This window comes from Pleurodeles waltl, chromosome 3_1, assembly GCF_031143425.1.
Source record: "Pleurodeles waltl isolate 20211129_DDA chromosome 3_1, aPleWal1.hap1.20221129, whole genome shotgun sequence".
Classification (NCBI taxonomy): domain Eukaryota; kingdom Metazoa; phylum Chordata; class Amphibia; order Caudata; family Salamandridae; genus Pleurodeles; species Pleurodeles waltl.
Genome location: NC_090440.1, coordinates 1873401070 through 1873423611, shown reverse-complemented (window position 1 = coordinate 1873423611; position 22542 = coordinate 1873401070). Strand labels below are relative to the sequence as shown.

Sequence of the window (22542 nt, the reverse complement as noted above, 5' to 3'; positions counted from 1 at the left end):
AAGAAATTGGCCATTATAAGATGCACAATGTTCTTGTCGTAAGTGTTTCTACAGGCCTTCCTGAAGAAATGCGAACATCTACACTTAAGGAGACATAGGGCCTGATTCTAACTTTGGAGGACGGTGTTAAACCGTCCCAAAAGTGGCGGATATACCACCTACCGTATTACGAGTTCCATAGGATATAATGGACTCGTAATACGGTAGGTGGTATATCCGCCACTTTTGGGACGGTTTAACACCGTCCTCCAAAGTTAGAATCAGGCCCATAGTGTAAAGAAGTGCTCCTGGTTCCCTGCACGTGGGCGGGACTATTCATTGCTTATAACTGCAGAGAACTGGGATTACAGGTAATAAACCATTCCTTCTGGTGGATACTCTAACAGCAGATTTCTCACCACTTCCCTCTCTGTGTAGTAGACTTCAATGATTCTATTATGGTGCCATATTGGGTTTTGTACACCCACAGAAAAACAATATCCCTCAATCAAGTGGAATTTGTAAAGTGTGGCTTGTCACCTGTGAGGGTATCCAAGCGCTAATGACCCTGCAGCAAGGTAGGTCTTAAGTTCTTACCTGAATTGAAGCAGCAAGGCTGATGTCCACAGGCGAAGGAGGAGTTTGTTCCAGGATTCTTGGCCGAGAAAGGAGTGTCCTCCACTGTTGACCCAGCAGATACAAGGATGCGAGGGAGAGTGAGTTGGACTGCAGGTGTCTAGAGGGTTGGTGAAAGTTTAGGTGGTGGTTGATGTATGCTGGTCCTGGTTATGTAGGGCCTTGTAGGTGTGGATCAGTGTCTTAAAATGGCATCTCTTCTGGCTCTTCTTGAGGTGGGTCCACTTTGGGAAGAAGAGGATGAGTCTGGCTACTGCATTTCGTATGGTCTGTAGTCTTTGCAGGAAGTGAGAGGTGATTTTCTACATAGTGTGTTCTGTAGTCCAGCTGACTGGTGACTAGGACCTGAGTGATGGTTCGTCTGGTGTTGACGGGGAGCCATTTGAAGATCTCCCTGAGCATGCAAAGAGTGAAGAAGCAGGTGGAGGAGACTGCTTTGATCTGGTTTTTCATGGTGAGTTTGCTGTTGAGCATGATGCTGAGGCTCTGGGTATGGCCTGTCAGCGTGGGTGAGGGTCCTAGTTCGGAAGATCACCAGGAGTCGCTCTATGGGGCGGTGTTGTTCCTGAAGGTCAATACTTCAGCCTTGTTCATGTTGAGTTTTAGACAGTTGTCTTTCATCCACCCTGTGACACTTGTCATGGTGGTGGATGGGTCTTATGAAAGAGAGAGAGAGAGGATGAGCTGGATGTTGTCTGCGTAGGATATGATTTTTAGTCTGTGGGTTGTGACGATGCTGGCTAAAGGGGTCATGTAGGCGTTCCACAGAGTAGGGCTGCAGGACAAGCCTGACAGACGCTGCAGATATTCTTGGGTTCTGAGGTGAAAGGAGGGGGCAGATTCTCTGGGTTCTGCCAGTGAGGAAGGAGGTGATCCATTTGAGGGTGTCTCTTTAGATTTCGATGTGGTTGAGTCTCTTGATAAGAGTATGACGGATACAGTGTCAAACACTGCTGATAGGTCGAGGAGGATCATGGCCGATTGGTCTCCCCGGTCAAGAAGGGATTTAATGCTAGTAGCCTTGATCAGGGCTGTTTTGGTGCTGTGATTGGAGCGTAACCTGGATTGGGCAGTGTCCAGCAGGTTTTCTGTCCAGGTGCTCTGTGAGTTGATGGTTCATGGTCTTTTCAAAGACTTTGGAGGGGAAAGGGAGATAGGACGATAGTTCTGGAGTTTGCTGGGGTTGGTGGAGGCTTACACGTGTTTCCATTCTTCGGGTAATGTGGCTGTGGTGATGGATGCATTGAGAATTGTGGTGAATTTGTAGCTGATTATCTTGCTTCCGAGATTGTAGATGTGGTGAGGACAAGCCTATATGGGTGCTCCAGAGTGGACGGAGCTCATGATGACTGTGATGATGTTGGTCGTGAGCTGATTCCAGGTGGCGAGTGCAAGGTCGGGGTTCGTGTCTTTTGGAGCAAGGAGGCAGTGGTAGGTTTTTGTAGATGGTGGAGATCTTGTCGTGGAAGAAGTCCGCCAAGGTGTCTCAGAGTTCCTGGGAGGGTGTGATGTTTTCGATGGCTGAAAGGTTGGAGAATTCTCTGACGACGTTGAAGATTTCTTTGCTGTGTTTTGAACTGGCTTAGGTGCAGTCGGCGAGGGAGCTTCCTTTAGTCTCTTTCAGGAGTTGGTCACATAGGTTGATCGAGGCCTTGAAAGAGGCACAGTCAGTGGGCTCTTTGTAAAAACGCCATTTCTTTTCAATTCGCTTGGTTTCGTTTGGAGGTTCTCAATTCTGTGGTGTACCAACAGGCCCGTTTGGAAGATATTGTGGGTTGGACGGGGGCGGTTGTGACAGCGCAGTCGGTGATCCATGCAGAGAAGTTCTTGACAGCCTGTTCAAGGTTGGTTGCAGTGCTGAGGGTGTCAGCCCACTGGCTCACAGATACTTTGCTCCAGTTTTGGTGGGCGGTGCTGGGTGGCTTGGTGGTGGTGCAGGAGGGGTCCTGCTATGGTGAAGTGTACATTGGTATGATCTATCCATGTCATTACTGTGACGTAGCTGTACTTAACCCTGATGCTGGCATTAAATGTAGGGTCAGGTGCCTGTCCTCTGGTGTGAGTGGGGTTGGTGACCAGTTGGGTGAGACCAGTGTTGCCCATGCTTCCCAGGAGGCTGCCTGTGTTGGTGTTGTCGAGGTGAAAGTTTAGATTGCTGAGAAAAATATAGTATCTGATAGAGACTTCTAGTAGCAGATTCCTTACCTTAGAATTTTGTGGCGTCGGCATTGAATCCGGAATTTTTCTGATGAGCAATACCCTGCGCACGCCATCGGGTGGTGGTGTTCGGATCCGCGTGCGTCATCTGGCTCCCCGTGGCGCAGCCAGCATTTTTGGAGTTGTCTGTGACGTCATGGCCTCCTATATAGGCACCAACCCGGCGTGCGTAGGTCAGTTCTTTTCCTTTCGCGCCCATTAAGCGCAGATCCGGAAAGAGCTAAACTTTTTTCGACGGTTTTGTCGAAGATTTTTCGAATTGTCTGAGGAATGTCTTCAAGAAAAACTGGATTCAAACCGTGTGGTGCATGTCATCGCACCATGTCGGTTACGGATCCACACCAGGTGCGTCTTTGGTGCCTTGAAAAGGACCACAATTCGAAGTTGTGTTCCAGCTGTAGGGCCATGGCTCCGTAGGCCTTGAGAGAGAGATCTCTCAAGGTTCTAGGGGCCCGGCAGCCGTCTTTGGTTAACGCGACTCAGAGGAGATCACGGTCCCACTCTAGGAGGAGGTTGAAGCACCGCTCCAGGAGCCCCACATCATCTTCCTCGCATTCGAGGTCTTCAGGGCATTCAGGTAAGAGGCACAAGAAGAAGTCCAAGCAGACTTTGACTTTGCCACGCCTATCGGCTGACGAGGCGTCCAGGGAATGTCGACGTTCCGAGGACTGACTCCGCGTCTTCCCCCCTTTTTTCCGGGGACCGGAGCGACCCCTGCTCAAATCAAAGAATTTTACGAGGCTATGTGCCTTGTTTTTGAGCAGGCTGCACCCTCGGGTTGGTTTTCAGGCCCCACGGGGTCAGCAGGGGCCCCGTTGGATTCAACGTCAATGGCTTTGGCCTCGGCGCCTTTGGGGACCCTGGGATCCGATAGTGGATCCAGACCGGTACTGTTGTCTCACAGTCAACCTCAATTGGCCCCGGGCCCTACGTCGATGCTCCCTACGTCGATGCTCCCTCCACCACCGGCGCCCACTGATGGTGGTAGCCCCAGCCTCATTCCGGATGATCCGGAACAACGTCGTACGAAGCAGATTCCGACTTCAGCAGTGCCGATGAGGCCCAGATCAGTGCCTGAGGCTTATTCAGAACAGCCAGGCACAGGAGAGGAGTGGAAGGAGTCTGAGGACCCTTTAGAATATGTATTGGAGCATGAACAGGACTGGTATGAGGATCTAGGGAATGCTAGTGTACTGGATACTTCTCCAGATGCTGGCATGCTCTCTCCTCCCGCTGTGGCTACGGAGGAGGGTGCATCTTATGCCATGGTGGTGCGTAGGGCAGCTGAGGTCTTGGACCTAGACTTGCCTATGGTGCCAGTCAGGACTAATCTCCTGATGGAGGTGCTTCAGCCGGGGGTTGCTACATCAGAGTTTACCCTTCAATGAAACCCTCACAGATGTCCTTCTGGGAACATAGTCCAAACCCAACACAGGGGCTTCTGTGAATAGGGCAATCGGCCGCTGCCATAGACCTGCTCCAAACCACCCAAGTTTCCTCACCCAACACCCCATCCCAGAGAGCTTGGTGGTCCAAGCCTCCACTTCCCATGGTGCCTTCCTTTCCGCCCCTCTAGATAGGGAATCCAAGAGTCTAGGCCATCTTGGAAAGAATTTGTTTTCTTCCTCCAGCCTGGCATTGTGGTCAGTAAACACCTCTTGCCTATTGGGCCGTTTTTCCTATACTTTATGGTATACGGTGGCACAGGTGCTGCCCCAGGTCCCGAAGGGCATACGGGACACTCACCCAGGCTGTCAAGGATGGGAGAGAAGCAGCCAAGTTTACTATCAGGTGTGGCTTGGACATGACCGACTCGCTGGGCAGGGCGATTTCTTCAACAGTGGCCCTCCGTCGCCACACCTGGCTACGTTCTGGCTTTTCAGGGGATGTCTAGTCTAGTTTGATGGACAGGCTTTTTGATGGCTCTCGCCTTTTTGGTAAGAAGGCAGACTCTGTGCTTGAGAGGTTCAAGGATTCTCGATCTATGGCCAGAACCTTGGGCCTTTCAGATCCGGCTCATCAGCAGACTGTCTTTCGTCCCTTTCGAGGTTTTGGAAGGGGCGCGGTACCACGCCAGCCACAGGTTAGCCACCGTCCTCTGGCTTCACAGCATCCCGTGCGAGGGCGAGGTCGTGGTACCGTGGGACCCAAAGGGTCTGGCCAGCGGTCGGCCACCATACAGCCCCCCTCTTCCGCAGCACCCAAGCCCTCCTAGTATGGTTCTGCAAGACAATGTCCGTCCAGTTGAAGGGAGGATTCAATTTCATCTCCCTCGCTGGCAGTTCATCGCATCGGAGAAATGGGTCTTGCAGAACATACAGAAGGGCTATGCTTCCCCCCCACCCCCCCTTCCAGTCTTTCCCTCCCTCTACCCCTCCAGTAGAAGACCTGCAGATGGGGGATCATTTGGTCTTGCTCCGCAAGGAAGTTACAGCTCTCTTGGCCAAGGGAGCCATAGAAAGGGTCCCGATGTCAGAAGTAGGCAGTGGTTGTTATTCCCGCTAATTTCTGATTCCCAAAAAGAACATGGGCCTTTGCCCTATCCTGGATTTAAGGGAGGTCAATCTCTTCCTCAAAAAGGAGAAATTCAAGTTGCTCACTCTTGCTCAGGTCTTGTCTGCCCTAGACCAAGGAGACTGGACTTGCAGGATGTATATTTTCACATCCCCATCCTGCCCGCCCACAGGCGTTACTTGTGGTTCAAGGTGGGCCACGAGCACTTTCAGTTTACCGTGCTCCCTTTAGGTCTCACCAGTGCCCCTCGGGTGTTCACAAAAGTGATGGCCGTGGTGGCAGCTCATCTGCGCAGGTTAGGGATTTCAGCCTTCCCCTACCTGGACGACTGGCTGTTGAAGGCTCAGATGTCCCAGGCTGTCGTCACCCACCTCCACACTACGGCGAACCTCTTGCACTCTCTGGGTTTCACTATAAAGTGCCAAAGTCACACCTGACTCCCTCTCAGAAGCTCACTTTTATCGGAGCTGTACTGGACACTGTGCAGTTTCCGGCCTATCCTCCCGAGCAGCGAATCCAGGATATTCAGGTTATAATACGATATTTATTATCCTGGATTTCAGTGAGACACTCTGAAGCTGTTGGGACTCATGGCTTCCTGCATCCTATTAGTCAAGCATGCCAGATGGCATATGAAGGCTCTGCAGTGGGACCTGAAGTTCCAATGGGCACAGCATCAGGGAAATCTTACTGACATGGGTTCAGATCTCGGAGGGAACTGCAAAGGATCTGCAGTGGTGGTTAGTGAACTGCACTTGGGTCATAGGCAGACTTCTTTCCCTTCCCCAACCAGATCTTACAGTAGTGACAGATGCGTCACTTCTGTGATGGGGTGGCCATCTGGGAGAGGTGGAGATCAGGGGCCTCTGGTCTCCGGCAGAATCAGGGCTCCTTATCAACTTGTAAGAGCTTCGGGCTATCCGGCTAGCATTAAAGGCATTTCTTCCTGTTGTGAAAGAGAAGATAGTGCAGGTGTTCACGGACAACACTACTGCAATGTGGTACTGCAACAAGCAGGGCTCATGGACCCTTTGTCAAGAGACTCTACTTCTCTGGACATGGCTGGAACATCAGGGTATAACCCTGGTGGTTCTACACCTGGCAGGTTCTCTGAACACCATAGCGGATTAACTCAGCCAGCGATGCTTAGCGGATCACCAACGGTGTCTCCATTCGGAGGTGGCGCAAGGACTCCTTCAGCAGTGGGTAGAGCCTTGGTTAGATCTGTTCGCCTCCGGAGAGAATGCACAATGTCAGCAGTATTGCACTTTGAATTTCCCAAGGAGGCTAGGCACACTTTTCATCGCAAGAGGATTTCAGGCCTCCTGTACGCCTTTCTGCCCTTTACCACTTCTGCCCAGTGTTCTCAAGAAAATCAAGAATGACCAGGCCCAAGTAATCCTAGTGGCTCCGGATTGGGCACGAAGATTCTGGTATCCAGAGCTTCTGCAAATGAGCATCAGTCCTCTTCGGGAGGATCTTCTGTTGCAGCAGCAGGGAAAGGTTCTCCTCCTGAACCTTTCAACTGCGTGGCGATTGAGCGGCGGCGGTTGATTTATGACCTCCCTCCCGAAGTCTGTGATGTCATTCTGGCAGCCCTGTACTTAGAAAGTTTACGCCTGCTGTTGGAAACGTTTTGTATTATATTGTACAGAGAGGTCTATTGATCCTCTTTCTTCTTCTCTTTCTAATATCCGTCTGTTCATTCTGTCACTCGCCCAACAGGGTTCCTAATTAGGGACTCTTAAGGGCCATCTTTATGCCTTATCGGCTTTTCTTAGCTTGCCTCATCAACAGTCTTTGTTTAAGTCTCCTATTATACAGAGATTCCTAAAAGGGCTTGTACATATGTTTCCACCTACTCCTTTCGTTATGCCCTAGTGGGACCTTAATCTAGTGCTTACTTTTCTAATGTGTGCTACTTTTGAGCCTTTACATAATTGTCCTCTCCAGCTGCTGACTATCTAGACAGCCTTATTAGTGGCGATCACATGCCAGAAGAGTGAATGAGATGTAGGCTTTATCATTGAAACTGCTGTATCTCACGATATATCCTGATAAGGTAGTCCTCAGAACTCATGCCTCTTTCCTCCCCAAGGTAGTGACCCCTTTCCATCTGGGTTACAATATCACCCTTCCCACCTTCTTTGCTCTACCTCATCCCTCTAAAGAAGAGGAGCCCCTCCATCGTCTGGACCCAAAAAGAGTGTTATCGTTCCATCTTGACCGCACAAACGAGTTCCGGGTAGACGACCAACTGTTTGTGGGGTACATTGGTGCAAAGAAGGGGCGGGCAGTCCAGAAACTAACCATTTTGTGCTGGGTCGTTCTCTGCATTAAAACCTGCTAAGCTTTGGCTAAGAAGCAGCCTCCTGAGGGCTTGATAGCTCACTCTACAAGAGGGAAAGCTGCTAACACGATGTTAGCTCGAGGCGTGCCGGTACTAGACATCTGCCAGGCGGCAACGTGGGCTTCCTTGCACGCGTTTGCAAGACACTACTGCCTGGATAGCCAGGTGAGAAGAGAGGGGCATTTTGCTCACTCGGTCCTGCGGGACTTCCTTGTGTGAAGTATATCTTTGCAACCCACAGCCAGGAGTTATAGCTTGGGTATCTATTCTAAGGTAAGGAATCTGCAGCTAGAAGTCTCTATCATATGACAAGTTACTTACCTTCGGTAACGAATTATCTGGTAGAGACTATCTAGCTGCAGATTCCTTACACCCACCCAGGCCTCCCTGCTCTGTGTATATATATATATTCCTTTTTCAGATTTTTACCCTTTCTCCAGGGCATTTCATTTTGCTCAGGCAATGAGGGGAAAAAAATTGGTTCTTCCATGACTGCGCTTCTGGCGTGGGAAGTTGTGGAAAAGAACTGACGTACGTGTGCCGTGGTGGTGCCTATATAGGAGGCCATGACGTCACAGATGACTCAAATACGCTGACGACGCCACGCAGAGCTGGAAGAAGCACACAGATCCAGACGACGGCACACGACGGTGCTCACAGGGTACTGCTCAGTAGAAAATTTCTGGATTCGATGATGACGCCACGGAATTCTAAGGTAAGGAATCTGCAGCTAGATAGTCTCTACCAAATAATTAGTTACCAAAGGTAACTAACTTGTTCATTTGGGTTAAGTGGCTCGTGGGGCGATGAATTCTAGAATGGAGTTGCGGAAGCTGGGGTGAGGACCTGCTGGTCTGTAGGCAGTGGTGCCTCTACTGATTTTGCTGTTGGTGTGGAGTTGAAAGTTGAGGTGTTCCACAATCAGGGTGGTGGTGGTGGTGTCTGCTGCGGTGGTGAACTGGATGGTTTCTTTGTGGATTATGGCAATTTCTCCTCTGTGTTTGCTGATGTGTATTGGTGTGCTATTTTGTAGCTGTCACAGCGTAGCTGAGGTGATGTAGGGCATGGATGCTGGGTTGAGCTAGGCCTCTGTGAGGAAGATGATGGTGTCCCTATCTTGGTGGCGTGCTTGCAGAGAGATCATTCATTGAGCAGGAGGCAGTGGATTTGTGTTGGAGTGGTCGGGATCGGCATGGTGGTGATTCTCTGTGCGTATGAGTGCTCCGGTGTTGCAGGTGAGGTGAGTGTTCTGGCATGTGAAATGTCCTACTGTGGTTTGCGGGGAGGTGCGGCAGCAGTTGCTGTTGCAGGGTCCAGTGCTTGGAGTTCAGTGGGGGTGTATCTTCTGGTCGTGGGAGGACTAGGGTTCTTGGGGCGGCACAGACCAGCTTGCCTTTGGTGTGCCTGCTGCGCTGCAGTCTCCATTTAGTAGGTTCCTGAGGGTTTGTAGTATGCAAATAAAATATGAGTGTATTAGAGATTGAAACACTGATTGAATTAGCAGACATGAAGGGAAAGTAAGACAAGGGGCAATTGAACTAGAAATGTAATTGGTTTCAAATTATATTGTGTAATTACGTAGAACGTTATACTCACAGAAGGGGAGTATCTTTGGTAACAATTTAAAAAGTATTTATAATGTATCTTTTCTAAGACAATCATGTTGGAACCACTCTATAGGAGCGCATAATACAGCATAAACACATGATCAGTGTTAGCCGTCTGAAAAAGTACCCCTTGCCTGCGTCTGTACATAGAAATCAGTCTTGCTTGCACGAGTCGCAGATCACAATCAAATGCCTGATACGCAAGAGACTTATGTTTTTTAATTTACTGTGTGTGCCTCAATCTCTAAACACAAATTTATTCTGTTACCAGTAATAACTTGATGGCAGAATGCCTGTTTCGATAATCGACAACACAGGCCAGCTCGCATCGCTGCAAAATCTAACCGGTGTCGGTAACCAGAGTAATGCTGCGCGGCAGACCCATCAAGATGTCCGACTATGCTGCATCACTGCGGAATGTCTGTATCTAGTATTTTCTGTGTGACATTTCCATTGCCAAATTTTCTTCCGTTACCAACACCTGTTAAATTTGGAAGTGATGCGATAGAGTTCACCGACCAGGTACTCTTTTAGAGACCATCCTAGTTTGCTTATATTTCCCGACTAGGCTGTTTTTCTTCGGTTCTTTCAAGTAGTGAAACGCTGTTTTGTGCTACCACGTCAGTCCTGAGGGATCGTCCTTCAGACAATGCTTTAAATGGGCCGGTACTGTCCGGTACGCAGTACCGGCACTTTTTTATTTGGAGTGGGAGAGTACCTGCACTTCTCAAGAAAAACGTAATACTTTTAATTGGAGAGTACTGGCACTTCTCAGAAACAAGCAGGTACTCTGTCACAGAGTACCTGCACTTTTATTTTTCCATTTCAAGCACTGCCTTCAGACCTTTTAAGGGGACTAAAACTTCGACTTTAAGCCTTTCGAGTGGACTTAGCCTTATGACAGACTAATACTACATTTGTTTTGTAACCAACTGCTCCAAATGTGTTTTTCAATATGGGTATTGTGTTTCCATGTTCTCGTGTAGTGATTATCCAACATGCTTTTCTTGAAAAAGATGCATTCTGTGTATCCTTGAAGTTATTGCCAAGGACATTCCCCTTCTGTGGATAAAATGTTTACTGAAGATCCATGCCTTAAAATTTGAGACTAATTAAATCTCTGGCTCGGTTGCCCTTGTGTAACCAACCCCATTGCATATTTTTAGTCAATTGAAGCATTTACATCGTTCTTATAATTATTTTGATTGTATAAAAAAAACCTTCAGGGTATTGATTTCTTATTCGTATGTTTTTACCCCAGCCCCGTGGGCTATTTGGGTAGCCCCTTGTTGTTAGGGTTCCGTACACTATCGAGTTTGCAGTCTGTCATGGTTGGACCACATCAGAGGGCACAGAAGAAAACTGACTCAGTTTGGAGGGGTAGCGCCTAAATACAGCCTTCGGTTCTGAAGGCATTGCAGTGCTGAAATGGAGTCTGAAATGCGCATCTAGCCTGGCACCCAGAGGTGGTAAAAAGGTGAGAATTTTTCCGGTAGAGTGTCCTAAAAAAAGAAACGCGGCGTCGAAGGTAAGTAACTTGTTCTCGTCGGCGGATTGGAGCAGTTTTTCAACATTTTGACATTTATTTGCTGGATGGCTAGACTTGGTGCATCAAAGGAATGCTTGATTTCATTATGACAGTATAAATTGTTGTGATGGGTAGAAAACGTAATGCAGCGCAGAATTAGCAGTTAACAATTGCCATAACGAATCATGTTCGAAATTCAACTCCGTATTTCAAGTAAACAGTTCTCCAGCTGTGCTGGTATCCAGTACTAGTTTATAATGGTTACATTTTTTTCTCTCAGTTATTTTTGCATAGGTAACATTCTTGGTGATTAGGAGTGTATAGGTTTCTAAGACTTACTTTTATTTAAATAACATTCGAGTCCTTGGTGCAAATACGTGTTAACCTCTCAAACAGGAAGTACATTGCCGTTGGCAGTGGCCATAACCAATGTAAAATTTGTAAATATTGCCAACCGCCCCTCCCCCAAACACCTGTGACTAATTTTATTCCAGAACACATGGATACTGCGAAAAATGGAAGTTGAATCAATGTTGCAGCCTACAGTCTGGATCAACCATGTGTGGTTCCTCTTTCGGGTTACATTGCCATTATTGTCGAAGATCTCAACATTTACACTACAATTACTCCATATCTTTGCAATCAGAATTCAAATGCCCCTGGGATACATCCACTCTCATGCTACTCATGGTGTTCTTGTTTGCAAGGAAAGTATCCACCAACGGTCCCGTCTTACCCACTTTTACTTCCTTACAAGATGCAACCCTTTGCAGCAAGAGAACCTCCCTTGCTATTTGAATTCACATTGTTTTATTGAAAGTATGGCGCGTGGCCACACCAACAGCCAAAATGGCTGCACGGTGGCTGAAGCTCCGGTGGACCCGGCACTAGAACCAGTTCAGATGGGTCAATAGCACGCTGTTTGGGGGCTCTGGTTGCTGCTACCTGCCACCAAGCATCTGGGGGCTGTGGGGGCTGCCTTTGCCTACATCCCAGAGGCTGTCGAGGCATAAACACTTGCACTCAACCACCGCCTCACGCTTTAGATCCCTGCAGCGATAGGAGCCGTTTGCTAGCTTGAGGTGCAGGGCGATTGGGCTGGTGGTGTGGCCCGTGCTTCTGACAGCAATCCTGAGTACCGCATACATCACAGTGCTACACGGAAGCGAATTGCGTCTGAGAATAGAAGACCGCAGCTGATACTACTGCACGGCCTACACATGCCGAGTCTGTGACCTCTGCAGTTGGGTGCCAGAGACTGCAGCCTACTTTGTTTCCTGCACCGCAGCAGCGCTTTGCATGGAGTGCTTCCTGGAGATGACAAACTGGTAGGATGGCACACTGATTTTATTCTTTACTTGACTACAGTCTGGGACCACAGCGCCTCAGCCCCGGCCCTGTGAATCTGCACTGTCAGGCCCACAATAACAGAGGACCCCCCTCCTGCTATCTGCTACCCCCAGGCCCTAAAATACTGAGAGCACTACTTCCTACACAGAGCGGCAAACCAGTGGCCCTCCTTGACTGCTCCTCGCCCACCCACCCTGTGGCCAGGCACTGTACAATGGACTACTGCAGCACCCCTCTCCTTGCAGTGGGGTTGATGCCTGGTGGCACAGCACAAAGTCTTGCCACTGAGCAGGCCCCTCAAGGCCTTCTGGTAGGGCGCAGGGACCAGTACAAGCCATACTGTGAACTTGCTGTCCGTCTTGGGACTATAAGCTAAAGAACACAGGCGATATATATAGGCCCATCTAGCCTATGCTGTTGTCGGGTTGCCGCAGGGAAAGCTTTACTGCGCTGGTCTCTGCGATGGTGCGGGGCAATCCCAAACAGCGCAAGTTATCCTACGAGAAGCCCAAAGCAGCCAGCGGCCCTTTAGCAGCACTAGTTATGTGGAGTGATGTGACCGGGGTCCTGTGACTGGGCATTGACAGATATGGGTGCCATCATGGCTAAATTTAGGGCAGGCTTTCAAGCAATTGACACACAATTTGACACCCACACAAATCGTTTGTACCAAATGGGGGAGCGCATTGACAGGCAAAACCCTCTGCTGGAAGGGTGCTGAGGAGTTCATATCTGGGCTGGAGAATACCAACACCTCAAAAGTGAAAAGGCTGAAGAAGTTAGAATCGCAACTCAAGACAATAGCCACCAAAAATGAAGACCTGGAAGCCAAGCGGCCCGTAATGAAATTCGTATCTTGAAAGTAGCGAAAATAATGGACACAGGCCACCTTGATTTATTCGTTGAAAGACTACTCTCTCAACTTCTGGGTGTTAAACTTTACATCCTCCTTTGTTGTAGAACATGCCCATAGATCTCTCTGACTGTGCTCTGCAACGTGTAATCCACCGTGAATGATCATCGCCCAGCATCTCAGTTTTAGGGACCATGACTCAGCACTATGATTGGCACATGAAATGGGCCTGCTCCAATACTAAGGGTCTGCAATCTTCCTCTTCCCTGGCTTTACTATGGCAGTCCAGAAAGCTTGGCGCAAACTCACCAAAGTTAAAGCTGCATTGCTCAAGTTAGGCCTTCGCTTATGGCATATGGTACTCAGCCCGACTTTGAGTGGATGTCGATGGCGAGACCTGCTTCTTTCACACTCCAGCAGATAGCGTTGTAACAGGGGACATATCTGCCCCTGTTAGGCCGGGCTGAACGCTGACCAAATTGCTGAGACTGCCCGAGGTATAGCATATATATCGGAACTGCAGCGAACAGATGGGACACCTGTCACAGTAACCATAGATATCCAGGCTGGAACACAACTATTACACCCACCTTTACTCCTTACGATTAAGCGAGGACACCACTGAGTTGGTAACATATCTTGAGGAGGTGGCAATGGTTTGGCTTGCTGCTGCTGCTCACCAACAGTTTCTTAGTGAACCAGTCTCCACAGAGGAGATTATACAGGTAATAGACTCAAGGGATGGATCTGAAGCACCTGTCCTATATGGCTACATTGGAATATTTTACAAAACACAACACATACTGGCTCTGCCCCTCCTCTCCATGTAAGAAGAGGGAATGAAGGTGAATGTGCGGGAGGCTGTGGTTATTCTCTTTTTAAAGCTATTAAAGGATCCTCAACAGTCCGGGGTCATACTGACCATTGTCAATGCTGAATTTCAACAATAAAATACTGGCTAAGCTGCTGGCAACCTAACTTTTGATACTGATGGACCAGATCATATCCCCAGCTCAGTTGGGTTTTGTCCCACATCGCTCAGCTTCTCTTAACCTGCACACGCTTTTTGTGGTGCTTAACAGAATCTCACCAACCATACCCGCTACGGTGGCCTTATTAGACGCAGAGAAGGCATTTGCTTCTTAAGAATAGCCATTTCTACAAGCCACGCTCTGCAAACTGGGCTTCCTGCACAGCTTCACATCCCAGATTCAGTTGTTAAACTAACAGCCAGCGGCCTGAACAAGGGTGTATAGGGCACTATTGGTCCCCTTTCCAGTCACCAGGGGAACACGCAAAGGTGCCCTCTGTCACCGTTGCTTTTCATTATAGCGATTGACCGACTCGTATGTCACCTGCAAGAGAGGCACTTCCACCGGTATTGCAGTTTAAGCCAAGCTCACTTCTAATTTCGCTATATGCTGCTGATATGTATGCCACCATGCCGAAAACTTGGCACGATCCTCTGCGAGGTTGTTAAATACAGAGTTTTTCTGGCCTGCACATTAACTGGGCTAAAACAGAGTTATTTACGCTTATGGATGCAACAAACCTATGCGTTGTGTGTTACCTTTGCAATGGTGCAATGCCCCGTCTGAGACCTGGGCATTACTTACACCGAGCCAGAGAGCAAGACATACGCTTAAAGTATGGCCCAGCGGTGGACAGATTGACTGCCCAGATAGAACGATGGATTCACCTTCCGCTGTCTATGGCAGGACACATTGCCATTTAAAAAATGGCGGTACTGTCCCTCTTTTTGTGTATTTTTCTGAACGTAACAATCCTAATCAACTTTTTTTTTTTTTTTTGGCAACACTGAGTCTATTGCTGTGGCTAATATGGGTGGATAGACAACACCGAATTGGATGGGATACCATAATACTCCCATACGAATGCGGTGGGTTTGGTGTCCTGACCTACATCTGTATTATCTGGCTGCGCAGTGTCAGTTTGCTCATTATTGGTATCACACGGATTCACGTCTTACCTACTTCAAACAAGAAAGAGACCTAGCGGCCTGACACCAGCTGGCCTCCCATTAGGGCCGAATGATATTCAAACTCTATTCACAACCAGTTATGCCTGTAGAAAGCCGACTCGATTCCTGGCTGGGAGAAAGTTGTACTTTTCTGCAATATCACTGGCGAACAATATCTGGCTTCCTATTGCCTTGGAGAAGATAGTCCAACGCACGCTAACAAAATATGCTGTACACACATTTGGTGATCTCTTCCCAGACCGACATGTGTTCTCTTGTCCGTAAGACAATAGGTTTCAAGAAGCCACCCACATAGACCACTTTGTGCTCAGATGGCTTCAGAGTTCACTACGGGCCCAAATCCTGTCTTATCCAGTAGCCCTAGAGAAATTCACTCCGCTAACACTCGTGATTATTGATAGCGAGGGAGGCAGATTAGTCTCCAAATTATATCACACTTGCTTAGATCTCTTACAGCAGCGCGGGTCCAAACTCAGAGATGTGGGAAGCAGATTTAGGACATCCCTTAACTGATAAGATTTGGTATGCGTGCAGTGCACAGGCACGCCTTATTTCTTTTAACCATCGTCACAAGCTCATACACAACAAGTTCCTATGAAGAGCGTATGTGACTTCCATTACATTGGCATAAACAGAACCTACATGACTCTCTGAGTCCTCAAAATGTCACACTACCGGGCAGACTTTGCCCATCTAGTATGGACATGTAGTAGTATTGCACCTTACTGTCGGGATGTGTTTGACTGTCTAGCCCTGATGACGCACATTGCACTTGAACCCAATGCTTTATTAGCACTGCTCAGCTATGTGCAAAACATACCTAAAGCAATCCGTTAATTTAGAGCCATGGTGCTACTACTTTCCAAACACGAGATAGCCATACACTTGGGGAGTAAGAACCCACCTACGATAGCGACATGGATAGAGAGTCTTGTGGACTGCAACAACACTAGTGAACTGTATACCACTCTGCAACCACCGACCTCCAGACCGAAAGACATTTTGCAGTTACTAAGGGTTACCTTTTATAATTGGGAACCAAAGAATTAGCCGACCAGCTACTCGTGTGCCCTTCGGTCCTTGGCGGGCGCTGCACACTCTCCTGCATACAGTGGAACTGTATAGGCTCTCGGTCTCTGTACGTACCATATTGCATAGTCTGCTCGACACCCTGAGCGGCAGTTGGTGCTGTTAGTTTATTGATTGTTGTGCTTTTGTAATGTGTAATTTAATAATTTTTGATAATGCAGTTTATCTTACTACGCCATCTAGGGAGTCGAGATATGTATATGTATGGTACAACAGCATGATAAAGTTGAAAAAGAAACAAAAAAAAAACTGAAAACGTATGCTGCTACTATAGTTATGTCACTTGCCCCACTAAAAAGCTTCCTTTTATGCCTTTGAATGTGGGCAATCATTCCTTTGAGATACTGGGTGCATGTGCTTCACAAAGTTTTGAAATACACTCTGCATCTCATATGTTTACTTACATTCATCCAATGTAGTTTCCAGCGGATCAAAATTAGCGATGCCCCAAGTAATATAGTTAAAGCCAAAAAAAATTGGATACTAATATGCACCTTCTCCGTTTACAGATCTTTGCTTGCAGGATCTTATAAAACAGTTATTGACACGCATCTACCTTTATATCAATATGATAATCATGCATCCTTGCATGTTCACATCCTGTTACTACCCTTTAAAGTACAGGCAGGCAGAAGGTGAGCTCAAAACTATTTGCATCTTTCATCACACAAAGAGAACTATTTCCTATCCTTTTTGCAGTTAAACCAGTCATTGGAAATTATCCAAGGTCTAGGGTAAAGTTCTCGGAATAAAGTTGACCATACTAGTATAAATACTGGTATTTTCTTGAGCAGGGTGTGCTTAAAAATATGCAGAGCCTAATGCCGTTCTCATGATTGCTTTTTGGTGCTTTTGATGGAAATGACCTGGTTTCATGTTTTGACATTAATCTTGTCATTGGGCGCTATTGCTTCTGGCTCTCACCACGTGCATGTCGACCCTAAACTTAATAAAGCCTCTTTAATGTGGTTTTCCCGTGAAAGGTGAAGGGAATCACACTGCTTCACATTTAAGATTTAATTTCGGGACGCTGCTAAATATCACAGGTTTAATGATGGTCACATTTGAAATACTCTTGACCCAACTTCTTCCTCCAATAACAAAGATGTTGACTTGGTAAGCTGAAAGATTTGTCAAATAAAAATTGTTCTGAAGATACAGTAGCAAATTCATATTAAAGTGTTTCGGTATTTGAGCTCCATACCATACAGATAATTCTATTTTTGCCTGATTAGAAGTGGTCATGTTTTTGTTTTATATTATAAAACGTATGTAAATATAAAATATGTTAAGTATTGGAAGTAGTTTGAGCACCCTTGGCAATCTGGGCCTGCCAGTTCAATTGTTTTATTAAAATGTATGATCTTGTAATCGAAATGCAAAACCACTTCAGATTTATCCTGCTTTGGCTTACCAGTAATGAACACTATTACATTTGAGTCCTTTACTTTAATTTCCTTTATATTCCAATACTGATATGAGCAGTTTATGAAGTGCGAACTCTGTAGTCATGATAAAAGCTGTATCATCTACATGTTAGTCTTATCAAAAGGGGCAAAGTTAGACCTACAAAACAGCCCTGTGGTGCGCCTTTATGGATTTCCATTCTTTGGTTGCGCATCTCTAATACCATATCTTATTTTTGCCTAGTTACCTTATTATAACAAAAAACGTTAAGCTCCAACAGAAATAAAGATTTTTATTCTAGATAAATCAGCCTTCTGGCTCGTGTGTCGGTAATTATACAATAAAAAGTCATCTCGATCCACAAAGGCTATGAAAAACTTTCCTTTTCAAAATGTAACATGATTGAATATATTGATCATGACTTTAACCGTGACGTGCATTCCTCACTTCTACCATTTTCGAATAACTTTGTTGATAAGATTGAACAATATCTTCCCAAAACATTTCCAAGTAGTACCGCTACCTTATTGAGATGAGTATGTGCATCAAAAAGTTGGCAGCCACCGTTAATTGAAGAAATTTCGTTATCAACCTAACACTTAGGGGAAAAAGCCATGCAATCAATTCGCATTTTTCTTTCCTATATGTTCCATGCATGGAAAGAGGAGTATACTTTTACGTTTTGTGTCCTTTTTGTTGTCAGTACATATTTGTCTTCACATGTAATACAAATTATGTTAAAGCTTGGCTGATATTACCCATTGGTGACCATTCACACTGTTGACACTGCGTGTGATATCCACCTTGTTTGCATGCCTCACAAGCCCCAAGACTCATTTTTGGGTGCTATGCTTAAGCAGGTAATTGTGTGCTTACGAAGGTCACTATAATAGAAGGAAGCTGTAACAGTAGCATATAGAATCTCCAGCAAATCAGATTCTGGGTGCCCTAACCGATCAAACACCCCTCCCCCCTCAAAAAAAAAATATTGTACATTACTTGCTCCAAGCCTGAAAATGTCACACACCGGCCACTTTGGGGTGCTTGTATAGAGGACTACATTTAATCGCAGTTGTATAGATCATTGTGTAAAATATAGTGTGCTAAATTAGTTTTAAAGCTGCAGTAAGGCACTTTGCTTGTCACTATTAAAAAGAAAGGTAAATAAATAAACGTGGTTCTTCTTTTCTCTTGAATACCGTAGGAATGAGATGGAAAGACACTTTTTGGAACTGCTGCAATTTAATATCAATGTACCTGCCAGTGTTTACGCCAAATACTACTTTGATCTTCGATCCCTTGCAGATGATAACAACTTGAACTTTCTGCTGGAACCATTAAGCAAGGACCGAGCACAAAAACTAGAGGTAATGACATACACTATTGAAAACCAGATCCTGTTGTTGCTGACTAATAGGTCCTGTTGTTTCTTCTTCAGCACTTGATAACTACTTCCATTTCTTGGCACTAAGTTGTACGCGAATTGAGGTTGTATTTTATGTAATTTAAACCTTTTATTTAGCTTTCTAGCCCTAGGATAACCATGCCCCTTAGATTTAGAAGACAGACGAAAAGCGTGATGCTTACCAAAGGTCACTTGAAATCTCAGCATTTTGTTTAAAAAAGAAGAAAATGCTATTTGAAATGTATTTGTTATTTTCAGTCTCACAAAAGTATACATTTTATTAAGCTGGTATAACTGCTATAAGGGATTTTGTGTCCAGCTGGCACACATCTGGAACATTTGTAACAAAATATGTGGCTGTTTTACAGTATACTAGCTTGTGGAAATAGATTCTGGATGAAGCCAAGTATTTAGTTTGAGCCAGCCTGAGTTCTGTGTAAAATATTATATGAAATTATAGCTGTGGTTAAAAGACCACAGTAGAAGTCTGTTGCTTCAGAGCACGATAGTTTAAGAAATACTATCCTACCAACTCTACTTCAGAGTAGGATCGAGTTTGGAAAGCCAGAGATAAGATGTCGCAGTAGACTTTGAAGCTTGATCTAATTAGAAAATATTAAAGAAAAACCTTTGAAGCTGACAAAAGATATTGCCCTAGAAACACAATAGATTGCAGATGATAGGGAAAGTTACATGGCTCTCAATGCCAGCATAGTCGAATTGAGGAAAAACAAACAGAGTTTTTAAGCGGCATTAGATTTTCACAAGTTTTCAAAATGTTTGAATATGAAAAGGCATAGAGAAGACCTAGAAATTTTAGAACGAATGCTATCTGACCCACCATAGCTTGATGAGGCGGAACACACACACATGATCCATATTTAAAATCTGATATACACGATTAAGAGGATGCAACTTGACAGGATGTGGAGATGCAAGTCACAGCAGATCTTTAACCAGCTTGACCCTCTTCTCTAATTGACAATGCATTGCATCATAAAGTCAATGAAGGAACAACTGGCATGTTTGGTATGCAAATGAACACAGAAGACAATATTACTTTTCTAATAGAGGCTTTGAGCCCTCACTACCACTTCACTACTTGCCAGCAATGTTACAGAAATTGACAAAAATATTCCTTAAAGCAGCCACAGCAAGAGCTGTACTACCTAGAAAAAAATAATTATAAGCTGTCTATGCAGTACCCATAATAGAGCAAGTTTCATGTAGCGCACAACTGTCCAATTGAAGATACAGCCAGAAGGAGCACTATGCATATTCAATCACCTCACAATCGCAGTAAGACTTAAGGCGGTTGGAAGAAAGATTGAGACCTCAACAGCTACTCATTGGTGCATAGTCAATTTTAATGTGCTATTAAATGAGTATGCCATCTAGCATTGAAATGAAGTGGAGGAACTAATGAAACATCTTACTGAGGAATAAAAAAAAAATGAAAAACTCAATTGTTTAACAGGGAAAAAACTCTGCTGAAATCTTTTTGCTCTCTGTTAGATTCTTCTAGTACAGTGAACGAATAGCTAATGTCAGAACCACTCCTTCATCAACATGCTTGGCTGCAAATCCCGGGATTAAGACCTTAACTTCAACCCAATACTACAGATGTATCCTTAGCAGAATGAAATCGTTTTGGAGTGCTGCTGGACAAATCCGTGGAGGTAAAGGACACATCCAATTCCATGGCCAAGTCTGTGGGATCCTTAAAAATTTGAGCTTTTTTCAGGTAGAAAAGAGGTCAAGGAGATGATTTTCAGAAGCACTTCCATTCATCAAATACAATCATCACACAGACGTTCCATCAAAACCAGATGTTTTTTAGGAAGGGATAAAGGTGGAGGTAAAGCCTCAAAAGGATCAGCATCAACAAATAAATGACTGTCCTGTTTGCTCATCATTAATCACCAGTGCAACGCAAAATGCTATTCTGGCAAAATCTAACTACAGTCAGGTTGATTTTAGCCATAAGGTGATACAGGTATTGTATAGAGCTCTAAAATAAACCACCAACAATATAACCAAAGCTGCAAACTACAAAACAATAAAATATTTGCAACAACACTGGAGTGTACTCCGTATACTTCTTGTTTCCAAAGCAAGACCTAACTCTAAGACCAATAATCGACCCACTTCGTTCCAAAATAAACACTCTTCTGCTCTAAGAACAACATTCTGGTAACAATGGATCTCTCGGATGCATACTTTCACATTCTGATTCATCCACACACCAGAAATGTTTGAGGATTGTAATAAGGGGTGCATATTACCAATTCAAATTTCTGTCTTTTGGTGTCAGATCGGTCCCTCAAGTGTTCACAAGAAAACTTGCAGCAGTAATTTCACTTCCGATAGGTTTTTTTAAACTAAGTTTTATTGTTTTTCGTTGCAATAGCATGTGAGCAAGTTATAAGAAGCGGAGCTGTGTGACGTAACCAAATTTTACAGTCCCACTATGGTCTTTGTTGCTCCACGTCAAAATATTTAGTCCATCAGAAGTATTTACTCCTATATTACAAACAAGCAATTGAACAATAATACCATTGTAGATCATAACAGTCACATTTACTAGCACAAGTAGTTAAAAAAACAATTTGTCAGCCCTTAGAGTGAACCTCCTTTCCTTACTTAAGCGTTAGTGCTGTAGTATAGTGCTGATTATAGTGCTGTGTGCATTGGTATATAGAGACAGCCCTTACATAATGTCATTGTCACTTAGGCGCTCCTTTTAAGGGGAAAGAAGCAGGAGGGAGGTGGGCAATGCCTGGCCCACAGGACAAAGCCAGCTGGTACCCGGGCATCTGATCTTTTTAATCAGCGAAATTCCTTTTAAAATCTTTTAAATTCTTGCAGCTTGTGTAACAGGGTGTCCCATTCTGCAGTTCTGGGTACCCAGTGCAGACCTTGGGTCTCCTGCTGCGCCAGTCACCATATATTCAGCTTTACCCCACTTAAATGTTGCTGCACACCAATGTTTTATCACCAGTGACGCATTGGCCTTGCAGTGCATGACAATGGACGTTCAGACAGTGAGCAACTTCAGCAGATCAATAAAGCAGTTAGTAGCACATCCTGTTTTTTAAAACTCTTCAACAGGGCCAGGACTCCACTCTCTATGTTGCATGAATCTGTACATCCTGTGAGGTGAGTCAGCGAAGCTGTAACTTTGTGCCATGTTGTTGCCCTTAGGCAGCTCCAGAACTTGTGAGCTATGTAGTCGTGCTGGGGTGAGATGAGCTCTGTGCAATGTGGTACGTTGTATGTATTGGAACTCAGCATTTTTAGAAAGTTTCACCCTTTTTTGTGTCCATTCTCGGCCTATGTCATGTTCCCAGCTCTGTCTAGTTAGCAGCAAATGATTTTGTGATGTGTATGCCAAGCACCGAGTGAGCCAGGTGATCATTTGGCAGCCACCACCTATAGTGTGGAGCGTGTGTATCAGCGGATACTCCTCTGGCTCGAAAATCTTCCATAGTCTGTGTATTTCAACTGCTAATCAGCCACGTGCCAAGAAGTGGCCTGCCAGCAACTCGAAATCTGTCTGCAACTGTGCAAATGGAATGAGCACACCATTGTGAAACAAGGTGTCT

At 45.6% G+C, this 22542-nt stretch overlaps 1 protein-coding gene across 2 annotated transcripts in view; it reads left to right on the top strand.

Moving 5' to 3' along the window:
• Positions 1-22542, top strand: part of CCNYL1 (cyclin Y like 1) — a 371242-nt gene that overhangs the window by 296452 nt on the left and 52248 nt on the right. For both annotated transcript variants that reach the window (XM_069225961.1, XM_069225962.1), the window contains one exon: positions 18737-18899. In XM_069225961.1, coding sequence (XP_069082062.1) covers positions 18737-18899 — 163 coding nt within the window. The remainder of the gene's footprint in view (positions 1-18736; positions 18900-22542) is intronic.